Source organism: Ammospiza nelsoni, chromosome 8, assembly GCF_027579445.1.
Source record: "Ammospiza nelsoni isolate bAmmNel1 chromosome 8, bAmmNel1.pri, whole genome shotgun sequence".
NCBI classification, from domain to species: domain Eukaryota; kingdom Metazoa; phylum Chordata; class Aves; order Passeriformes; family Passerellidae; genus Ammospiza; species Ammospiza nelsoni.
Window position 1 is genome coordinate 31,883,366 of NC_080640.1, and position 11,488 is coordinate 31,894,853.

Genomic DNA, 11,488 nt, shown 5'->3' on the forward strand with positions numbered 1-11,488 from the left:
TTGATTTGGTTGTGTGTGTTGATGCAGATGGATGAAGAGGGCTGAGGAGAAATCCACAATAAACTCCCTGAGCTTCTGAGTGTCCAGCTCGGACAGTAACTCTTTTTCCCTTATATTGTGCAGAGCAATACAGGAAACCAACTTCACACTGAATTTTGAAGCATGTCTTTGCCTTTTAACACTCCAATTGCCACAGCATCCAGTTTGCCAAAGTTTATGAAAACATCCTTGTTTCCTCCCAGGAAACTGGACAGTGGGATTTTTTCCCTCCTGCAAAAGTCCCTTAGTCTGTTTTGTCATCAAATCACAGAATGGTTTGGGATGGAAGGGATCTTTAAGGTCACCTCGTACCAACTTGTGCCATGCATAGAGGCACCTTCCACTAGAAATCCCTGGAATGGTTCTGCAGGGCCTTAGGGCAAGTGAAATTCATTTTTATAAAGCCAACCTATAAAGGAGTTGGCACAGCAGGGAACTAGTGTTGCCACAGTGAAAAAATGAGCTGTTGTAATTGAGAACTGAACTATGTAATGAAGCATTTTACACCGCAAGACGCTAAACTTCAGCTGGAGCTGTGGTGGCAAAATTAAAAGCAGCAGTGAGGTTTAAATTTTTCTTTTTAGTTTTAAATCCATTCAAATGTAAGCTGTAAATGAGGTAGACCTCAGCAAGACTTCAAGGTGACCTAATTGTGGCCTTCCAGTGCCTGAAGGGGCTGCAAGAAAGATGGAGAGAGACTTTTAAAGGGCTTGTAGTGCCAGGACACAGGGAATGGCTTCCCACTGCCAGGGGGCAGGGATGGATGAGATATTGGGAGGAAATTCTTGGCTGTGATGGAGGTGAGGCTCTGGCACAGGTTTTTCAGAGAAACTGTGACTGCCCCATCCCTGGAAATGCTCAAGGCCAGGTCAGAGCAACCTGGTTTAATGAAAAGTGATCAATCCCAGCTGGGACAGCACACAGGCAGTGGGTTAAAAACCCCTGGAATCCCAAGCCAAAGCAGGAGTGTTTCTGGACAGCAATTCCCAATTACCATGGGACCAGCTGTGCCAAGGCTGAGGGCAACGTGGTTCAGAATTTCAAAAGCTGCAATCGCCTGCTGAAGCCTGTGGAATTAATTGGATGGAAACAAAACCTTTTTTCTTTTTAAAAAGAAGCCTATTTGGACTTCTTGTGCTCTGTAACCCACTAAGCCAGAGGAGATGAATGCAACCCAAGTTTCTTTAGTCCTCTGAAACAGACATCCATGAGACAGAGCTTCTGAGGAGGATTCAAAGCAAACCACACTGAAATAATCTAATCAGCAAAAGGACTCAGATGCCCAAGTGAGCAGGGAATAATTTCAGTAATTAAACAGATATCAATGTATAAAGCATTTAGATGAATCTTACACTTCAGGGTGGGTGCAGTATTCTATCTGCCATTTATTTTTGATTTTTTGCTAAGCTTTGAGGAAGCTGCCAGAGCTCCCTGAAAACTCTTTGAGGGAAGACAGCTGCTCAGCCCAGGGGCTGGAGCTAGACAAGGAGGCTTCTGCACAGCAATTAACCCCAGCACAAATCCCTATTATTTTTTTCCTTCTAGATCTTAGAAGAAATCTGCCAGAAAAACAACTGGGGACAGCCTGTGTACCAGCTCCACTCTGCCATTGGCCAGGATCAAAGACAGCTCTTCCTCTACAAAATCACCATCCCTGCCCTTGCCAGCCAGAACCCCACCATGTATGTCACTAGTGGCACGTTTCTGAGGCTTAGGCTTTATTTATTAAATTCTATTTTCCCTAACAGCTGTCCCCAAAGTCCCAAGCACACAAGTCTCCTATATTAAAAAATTATGTTTCCTTTTGGAACAGGTTTCTTTTTATTTTAAAAAATATTTATTGAATGTCTTTTACTATATTTATTGAATCTATATTTATTAAATATTAGTTAAATTTTATAATTTTAATTATTTATTTTTTAATTTTTTAAAATTCAATATTTATTTGAATGTTAAAATCTATATTTATTTTATATAAATTTATCTTTATTAAATCATATATGTTTATATAATTATATATACATCTATATGTACATATAATGATATATTATATATTTGTATTATATATTGATATATTTATTTGTATTATATATAAATATATCATTATATATTAATTATATATGCATAGTGTATATACAAATATGTATATATATTAAATATTAAATATTAGAGGTTATGTATTATATATAATATAATATTATATACTATATACTACATATTATATATTATATATTATATAAAACATACTTTATATATAATATTATATATTATGTATTATAATAAAATATATATGTATATAAATATACATATATATTAAATACTTTTTTAAAAAGTACTGGGAGAAAAACATCCACAGAGTATAATTAAGTGCTGTGCTTGGTGCTCTCTCTGCTGGTGCAAACATCACAGAAAGCCAGACACAATAAGGCAAAAGGGTACTTTTTTGTACAAAAAGAAAGCAAACAATAGCCCTTGTAGGGAAATGAGAGGAATTTGAAGGTACATGCTGATATTTCAGCTCCAAATATGATTGTAAACATTTCTGACCAAAACCACTCTTTGCTGTGTATTGTAAAGAAAAGCCCAGGCTGGGTATTGTAAAGAAAAAACGCAGCAGGGTTATTTGGGGTTATTTTTTGATGGAAAAAGCACAACAGTCTCTGCAAGGATGTTGTGTCCAGGGTCGATAACCCCAGCCAGGGAGCAGACCACGGGGAGGAGAGCAGCTCTGGTAATGCACCAGCCCAGGGAAGCCACACTTCCATTTGCTGCGTGGGGTGGTGCCAGCTCTAAGCGGATCAAAAATGGGCCCCAAGAAAAAATATAAAACCTTATCTAGCACCCAAGAAAACGGATTGTCCAATCACCACCCCAAGGCTCCTAAGTGAGGATCCATCCAACATTACGATCGCCTCCAATCGCAAGCAAGTTCAGTGGAAAGATCAGGAGAACCTAATAACCCTGAAGAGCCAGATCTTTATAGCTTCTTTTGTATTTAAAACTAAGTAATAAAAACATCTGGCAGGAAAGCCCTGGGGAAAGCAAACCCAGCTAACTTTGTGCTATCACCACTCCAGGGCTCCTAAATGAGGATCCATCCAACATTGCCTCCAATCGCAAGCGAATGCGGTGGAAAGTTCAGGAGAACCCAGACCCTAATAACCCTTAAGAGCCAGATCTTTATACCTTCTCTTGTATTTAAAACTAAGTAATGAAAACATCTGTCAGGAAAGCAAACCCAGCTAACTTTGTGCTGTGCCCACAGACACCCCTTCACACCGCCCAAGCTCAGCGCCTACATCGACGAGGCCAAGACCTACGCGGCAGAGTACACCCTGCAGACCCTGGGCATCCCCGTGGAGGGGGCAGAGGTGCCTCCTGCAGCACCAGCTTTCCCAGGTATGGGCATGTCTGTACAGCAGAGGGCTCCTGGAATATCATTTTTCCTGGTGGCTCCTTGTGGGTGTGAGGAATGAAACAGGTTTTGGTCGCTGAGGACTGGCCTGGTTGTGCTCCCCTGTAGTGACTCATGTTGCTTGTGTGTCTGGCATATTTAGCAGAGAATTCCAGACTGCTTTGGGTTGGAAGGGACCCTAAAGATCACATAATTCCACCCCCTGCCATGTCAGGGACACCTTCCTCTGTCCCAGGGTCCTCCAAGCCCTGTCCTGCCTGGCCTTGGACACTTCCAGGGATCCAGGGGCAGCCACAGCTGCTCTGGGCACCTGTGCCAGTTTATTGCCCATAAAGGATTTTATCTCTATCACAAATTTCTGTGTCCACACCCCAGAGCAATTCAGGTTGTGGGAACTGGGGTGGGGGGCTCAGCTCCAACCCCAATCCCTCAGAACAATGCCACAGCTGGGATTATGTCCAAGGGGGTCAGAGCAGTGTCCAGGGGCAGAGAACCCCAACATCCAGAGGCCCATCCCAGCTCCACACATCCCCTCCATTCCTCCCAGTTTGTGAAAACCTCCTTCAACTGGGAGCCCCAGAAGGAACACAGGATGCAAAGCTGGTGTCCCCAGTGCCACATCTGGCATGAGTCCCTTCCCTGGCCCTGATGTCACCAGGATGGAGGAGATCCTCCTCCCTGCAAGGCTGATGAATTCATGGGCTCTCTGTCCTCCCCCAGCACCCCCAGCCCCTTATGAACCAACACTTGGGATTTCATCTGCCAAAGAAATGACGCAGCCATGAAAGTTTGGATCCAATCCCAGCTCTCACACCCCCACAGAAGGTTTTTCTCCCAGTTTGAGAATTTGTAGCTCTTGCAACTGCCCAAAACAGCTTGGAAAATCACAGAAAACACAGGAATTACATTTGCTGTGCTCTCCAGCATGACAGCAGTTCTGATGGGGAGGCAGCACCAGGTGCCAAGCTGCACATGAGGAACCCATTAGTCAGTACTACTGAGTTGTTTGGAGTGTCTCAAGGATGGATTTAAAGAAAAAAAATAAAACATCTATCCGGCTTCCTGCCACAGGAGTCCGCAAAAGCCACAGAAAAATCAATTTGTCTGGGCTTGTGCAGCTTCCGCAGCGTGGAAACCAAATGGGCTCTTTATTGAATCCAGCCCCCACTTACTGCTTAATTAGCATCTCTCCTTTTCTTTCATCCACCCTTATTTATTTGTCTTGGGAGCTTGGCAAATGGACATGCACTAAAGTTGCTGCTTGCAGCACACACCAGGCCTTGGTCAGGGCTCGCTAAAGCTCAGCTCAGGCCATGCCCAGCTCACAGCTCATTTCTCTCCCCATGGTGGCAGCTGTGCCTTAAGTCCCAGATTTCTCAGTTGCTGCTTGAGATGTTGCACCTGGCTTTGCTGGTGCAAAGAAAATACTCTGGAGAGCCACAATATTCAAATTGTAAGGAATTCATTGTGTTTTTTTGCCCAAAATGACACCTCCAATGAGGCAATGTGTGCTCCCTGTTGCCCAATATTTCCATTCCCCCACCAAGAGGACCTTGGCTCTGGCTGACCTGGAGTTGATCCCATTGCCCATGTGGTCAGACAGGATCCTGGGAGATGTATTTTGGCAGCAGAGCCTGCTCCAGCAGATCCAGTGAAAACCCCAGATGCTCTTCCCAAATGTAGGCTTTGTCTTAATCCCTGATTCTTTTACAACAAAACACTGCGGTCTGCTTGACAAGCTGCTATGCCCTGCCTTCAGAGGAACAAGCCCCAAATGATGCTGGTTTCCCAGTGATTCATTCTCAAACAGCAACACTTACATCTTCCCATGGAAAATCTGGAAGTGTTGAAACCACGTTTTCCATTAGAAACCAATGGGAAAAAACCCAAAAAATACCGTCCACCAAATATTTGCTCCCTGCTGTTGCAATTGAGAGGATTTCCCTACCATGGCTGTCCTGAACTGTCTGTATATTGGTTATGAAGGGATCAGAGCTATATTTTCTTCAAGAATCCTGCCCAATTTTCTCCTCTTTAAAGGGAATTTACTTCAACCCATTTAAGGCTGTATCCTTGCCCTCCTCATGCCATTTAGGATGGACCTGTCCAGAGCACCATTAGAAATAATCAAAACCTGAGGAAAAAATATTCAAGCAGAGAGTGTTTTTCCAGCACTGTGTTTAACTAATCATAGATGAGGAAATGCTTTAATTTTCCTATTAATTAATTAATTTACATTATTCCCACTAACAAACTCACTGCCGCCCAAGCCGTTCCCACTTTAAATCGTCCCATCAAAACCTACTGGGCGATGGTGAATTTTGGATGGATTTTCATTAATCCACGGGTTTTTCTTCTTTTTTTCTTTCAGGATACACCATTGCCAATGCAGCTGCCACTGTCACAGCCACTCAGCTCAAGCAAGCAGTGACATTGGGACAAGATTTGGCCACGTATGCCACCTATGAAGCCTATCCTGCCTTTGCTGTCGCCGCACGGAGCGACGGCTACGGAGCCTTTTAACCAAATTCCCTTAAACCCAGCACAGGCAGGAAGGCAAAGAAAAGCAATCTCAGTCTGGTAATTCAACACCCTCATGATTTTAAGCTAATCTGTGGCCTAAGGTTCATTTTAGTCGGAGTTTCAGGCTTGTAGGTCTTTAGTTTTGTAACGGGGCAGGGGGAGGAGAAATTTTTTTTTAAATGGTGCAAAATCAGATTTTCACACTAGAAAGCAAAAGCTCAGCCCAGGAAATGAGAGGTTCTCAGGTGTATATATATATATATTTATATGTATATATATTCATACACCTATTGTGTGTGTGTTTACAAGCAACTACCTGTGCTGAAAACAGTTGGTCCCGTGGCTGTTGTGGCCGGGACTGGGGAAGGATGGGGTGGCCCAGCAAACCCCTCTGTGCACCAGGAATTCTCCTGCATCCACCCCAAAGTTTCCCAGGCCAGAGCAGAGGTGCCCCTTGGCCACATGAGTTTGCCTCTCCCTGCCCCTGATCCCACCAGCATGGAGCATCTCAAGGCTCTTTGAAATTCTTCTTTGCCAAGGCAAAAAAACCATTTATCCTAAATATTTTTGCCCAGCCCTAGAGGCTAATTTTTAACAGGCTTCCATGCTAATTTTATTCTTAAAGCAGGGCACAAGAATTCAGCAGAGCTTTCCCTCTTACTTTGCTCCCTCCCAGCCATATCCAAAAATCAGCAATCAGTGTATTTTTGTGTGCTTCTCATCAAATGGCACATTCACTGAAAAATAGGGAAACTTTTAAGCCTGAGGAGCAGAAAAGTGCTATTCATTAAGGCCAGTTCCCTACTTAATTAGAGCATGAGAGCTCGCGGCCATGGCCCCGAGTAATAGCAGGCACCTCGACAGGAATAAAATTATATCCAAAGAACATTTTCCCAGGTTGGACAGAGCCCTGCCTGCCTTTACACATTAAATCAAGGTTGCTGTCTGCTCTGATTCCAGCAAAAATCAATTTAGTGGAAGAGGGATCATGCCAACAGTAAAGGCACCTCTTAATTTGGAGAGCACCAGAGTTGGTGTTGTGTTTGACCCCTTTGGGGATGCTGGGAGCATCCTTTGGTGTACAGCAGGGGCATCGTCCATTTATTTTTGCCATGGGATCAAGGCAGGAGCAATGATGCTGTGGAGATATGGGAGGAATCCAGTGCTGGGTAACTACACAGACACATTAATCCTATATCATAAATCCTACTTGGTGATGCACACTAAGAAAACTTGAATTTGTTCAGTCTAGGACCAAAAGAACCCTTTGGGGAGGAAAAATTTCCAGCTGGGTTGGTGACACCCAGCAGATCTGGCCCCAGATTTTTCAGCTGCTTTAGATGCTGTGATGTGGCAGAGCAGAAGCCATTCCAAGGGGAGCTTTTCCTGTGCATCCCCCAAGCTGTGCAAAGCACCAGGGTCTGTGACAAGATGGTGACTGCAGCCACCAAGTGTTTCTTTCCTCTTCTGACTCAGTTTCCCCCGGAATGGAACAAACCCCATCAGCTGTACAGTCTGAGATCCCATTAGACCCCTCCTATTTATAAAGTAGCTCGTTAGGGTGACCCTAAAGGTATTACAAGCCCTCTGTGGCTGCTGCTGGCCACGTTTGGCTTCACAGCAAAGGACAAACCTGGTCACAGAGGGCCAAATAACCAAGAGTGTTATGGATTTTGTGGCTTTTTCTTTTTTTTCTCTTCTGTATATGTCTTTAAGTGGTGTTTGCCAACGAGGAAATATAGCCAGGAGAGTCTCTCAAACCGTTGGCAGGAAGTGTTTCTCACTTTCCATGTTCAGTGAGTTTAGTCTGCTTTTTCAGCTATTTATATAAGTTCAGAAAGATGTCAAAGCAAAGGGCAAGAAGCAGTATTAAAAAAGTGTGCATGAAGCACTTATTTTTGTACGAGTAGTACAAGGTTTGTATAGAGTTTTAACACTGTGAAGTGTAGCGAAAAATCACAATTTCCATTTACTGGAGGACAATCGTGTATGTTTAAAGGGAATGAAGGGGAAAATGGCATCTCAATCATCCATTACAAATTAGAACCAGGACTAAATTCTGTGAAGCAACTCTGTGATTTTGGAGTAATCCGAGGACATTCACTGGACTTTGAAATATCATTAAAACTTTTTAAACCCAAGCCTCAGTCCTTGTATACATCTGTGGTAAACAGGAGCACTCTTTGCTCCAGAGGGATCGATCCCAGGTCACACTGGCAGGGGCACAAGCTGTTCAGGAGTGTTTTCCACTTTGGTGACCCTCACCAAGCACACACAGCAGAAAATTGGCAGGTCTGGCACTTCTGCACTTCTAAGTGAAAAATCAAGGAGTTCTTGGCCTCTTTTGCCAGCACTTCTTTGGTCAGTAATCATTTACCTGTCAGTGCTAGAGGAACTGGGTTTGCTGTGAATTTATTGCAGTGGTAATTGTTCCTTACCTGATCCCTGTGGAGATTTTCTGGGGGTTGTATCAATAGTGAGAAAATACCAAGCAAAAACAAGGGGTAAATGTGGAAATCTGTGATTTAGGGCAGTGAGGGATTGGCCCCACCTTGAGAAGAGCCTGTTGCCAGGCCACTGATAGGTAAATCTTTGTTAAGATGAGGCCCTGCTCCTTGAAAGACCATCATAGCTAAATGACTGAGAAACAGCAATTCCTGGCATGAGGGGTTCTGGGTTTGCATCTTTCCAGAGACATCCTAAACCCAAAAAAAGGGGGAAGCTCTGGTACCTTGCTACTGATAACACAGGCCAAGGCCTCTCTGCCACTCCAAAAGAGATTTTGCCAAAATAGCTTGACACCACTCTTCCAAAGAGGTCAGCTGTACTCTGGGCTCCAGCAGCTCTGCCAGCTCTATTATTTCCCTCATTTGCTTTTCCTGATGCCCTGCTTTCATTTCCTCCAAAACCAGGGCAATGGAGAATTTGCTGTTGTGCTGTAACATTTCCCCCCTGGCACAACTGAGATTCCATCTTTGGTCAGCAGAAATTGGCTGGTCAGTTTGGGAGAGCAAGGATGATTTTCCAAGGAATCTCAAACCCAACAGCCCAACTTAAACAAAACATTATTTCCCATTTTAAAGATGTGGGTTCCCAGTGGAGAGCAAGACAAAGCAAAAAACCATATCCACCCTCCACCTCCAATTCTAGGACAAGTTTGAGGTGTAAGTGATGAGATCAATGCCCAGAAAAATCAGCAGATGGCCTCATCTTTGGCTGCTGGCGAGGCAGGGGGTACAAAAATTGCCTTTTCCATCTCCCTTCTTCCAGCCAGCACCTTCCTGGGGGTCTGTACAACACAGGGCCTCTCTTCTGAGGTGCAGAGTGAGAATAAAACATCTCTGAGGGTGACAAAACTCTATGTTTGGAGCTGCCCAGACCCTGGAACATCCCACAGGGAAACTCCCATGTCCCACTGAAACCCCTCAGTCCATGGGATAATGTGACTTTCAAAGGGATCTGCTTGACCTTGGAGCTTGCATGGCTCCCTTTTCCCACCTTGATCTCCCAGGGACCACCTCATCTCATTGCTCCATCACATACCTACCTGGATTTCCCCTTTTTGAGGAAAAAATCTCAAACCAAACAACCTTTGAAGGTGACATCCCAGTGAGGGGTCACCAATCCCTGCTGGTCACTGACTGGGGGCCAGCCTGACCCTGGTGCTACTCATGGTCTGATGGGATGGATGTTCCTTTCTTGTTTCTTCTTTGTTGTGTCCCCCAAAATCTCAGTCTTGGATAAAATTCCAGTTCTCATCTGTCCTGTTTTAAGTGCTGGTGGGGGCTTAGACAGCCCCTGCCCATCCCCTGTCCTTTGGGGATGCTTGGGGTGGGCTGCTCTCTCCCTGGACACCTCAAACTCCTCTCCATGCCCAGAGCCCCATCCTGGCCTGGCTCCAGCTACCCACAGGACTGTGCCCATCCAGATTTGGGATTGCTGAAGGAATAAACCTTGGAACAGTGACATTCCTTGGTCCCCAGCCCTGGTTGTGGAGATGTTAAAAACCAGAGAGCTGCAGATAGACAGCACACAAATACCCTCTGTGGGATGCTGGAAAAAAAACCCAGAGAACCACAGCATCCAAAAAATCCCAAATCCTGCATTTAGGATTCTTGTAGGGCCTGACAGCTAAACAACTGTAAATGCTTAACAAGCTCCAATAATGAGTACCAATTTTGCATGCAATCTCCTTAATTCTTCAGAGAATCATCCAAGCCTGCAGAGGATTCTCCCCTCTCCCCCAGGGCCTGGGGTCAGATCCCAAATTAGCATCTCCTGATCCTGCTGGTGAATTCGGGAAGGGACACGATGTGCAGGAGGGAGCCCTCGAGTCGTACACAGCAGCTCGGGCTGCCGGCGCAAGTTTCCCGAGTTCCTGGGACTTCACATCCCACGCCAACAAAAATAAAACAAAGGTGGAATTCTGCCCTTCTCCCCAGCACGTAGCAGGGCACAAATGGCTCCACGTCGAGGGGAGAGGGACGAGCAACTGTGAGGAGTAGTGAGTGCTATATTTAACAGCTGGCGAGGCGCCCAAATTCCTGGAAAATTCTTTTTTTTTTCTTCCTAGGCTTTGGCTCGAGCTTGCTCTCGTGTAAAACAGCACTGGCACCTAGTGGCTGCTGGATCCAGGCACAGCATCCCAAAAAAGCGTGCGGGGAAGCTGGTCACTGCCTGCCAACAGCCACCATGCTGTTACAGAGCAAATAAAAGCAAATGAAAGCAAGTTTTCTACACACAAAATATGATGAAAATCCCCCAAAAATGCTCCCTAAATTCTGCCCACTAAACACAAGGTGTTTCACAAGGGGACCTGCTCTAGGGCACAAGGGGCTTTCCAGATATCCTAATTCTGGCTCTCAACACTGCCCTGCTTTCTAAAAACTCTCTTTTGGGGTCAGATGTTCATGGTTTAGAGGGTAAATATTTTAATGTGCAACTCAGCTTGGCTTGCTTAAACATGTGTCCTAAACATATCCCACTGAAAAAAACCCTGCTGTTGGTGGGGTGGCTGGGTGGGTTATTAGGGCAGGACATCAGGAGCATCCCCAGGGATTTGATTCCCAGTGATGTTCTTTCAAAGCTCTCTCTTTTTCCTGACTCAGTACTGCAACTGCTTTGAGCTCCTCCGGATGGGGATCTCTGAGACTGATTGCAGCTGCTTGGAAATGAATAATTCATCCTCTCCTACTGATTTTAAAGAGAGGCAAAATTATCTGATTGATGATTCTCTGAAGAATTAAGGAGATTGCATACAAAATTGGTACACATTATTGGAGCTTATTAAACATTTACAGTTGTTTAGCTGTCAGGCCCTACAAGAATCCTAAACCCAGACCTGAAATACGTTTTCTTCTCCCTGTGGCCCCTGATTCTACCACTTACAGAGGGCAGAGGAGATTTAGGGACTGTGGAGCTGTCCCCACTTATGGCAGTGCTGGTGGGTGGCAGCTCAGGAGGGACCTGCCACCAGCACTGGGTCAGGGTGGTCATGGCTTTGTCCAGGCA

The 11,488-nt window shown here is 44.9% G+C and overlaps 1 protein-coding gene across 2 annotated transcripts in view; it reads left to right on the forward strand.

The window, feature by feature from the left end:
• The window catches only part of A1CF (APOBEC1 complementation factor), a 30,573-nt gene extending 22,455 nt beyond the window's left edge, over positions 1-8,118 (forward strand). For both annotated transcript variants that reach the window (XM_059477519.1, XM_059477520.1), the window contains exons 10-12: positions 1,585-1,721; positions 3,305-3,438; positions 5,826-8,118. In XM_059477519.1, coding sequence (XP_059333502.1) covers positions 1,585-1,721; positions 3,305-3,438; positions 5,826-5,977 — 423 coding nt within the window. In that variant the 3' untranslated portion in view covers positions 5,978-8,118. The remainder of the gene's footprint in view (positions 1-1,584; positions 1,722-3,304; positions 3,439-5,825) is intronic.
• Positions 8,119-11,488: the final 3,370 nt, after the last annotated feature.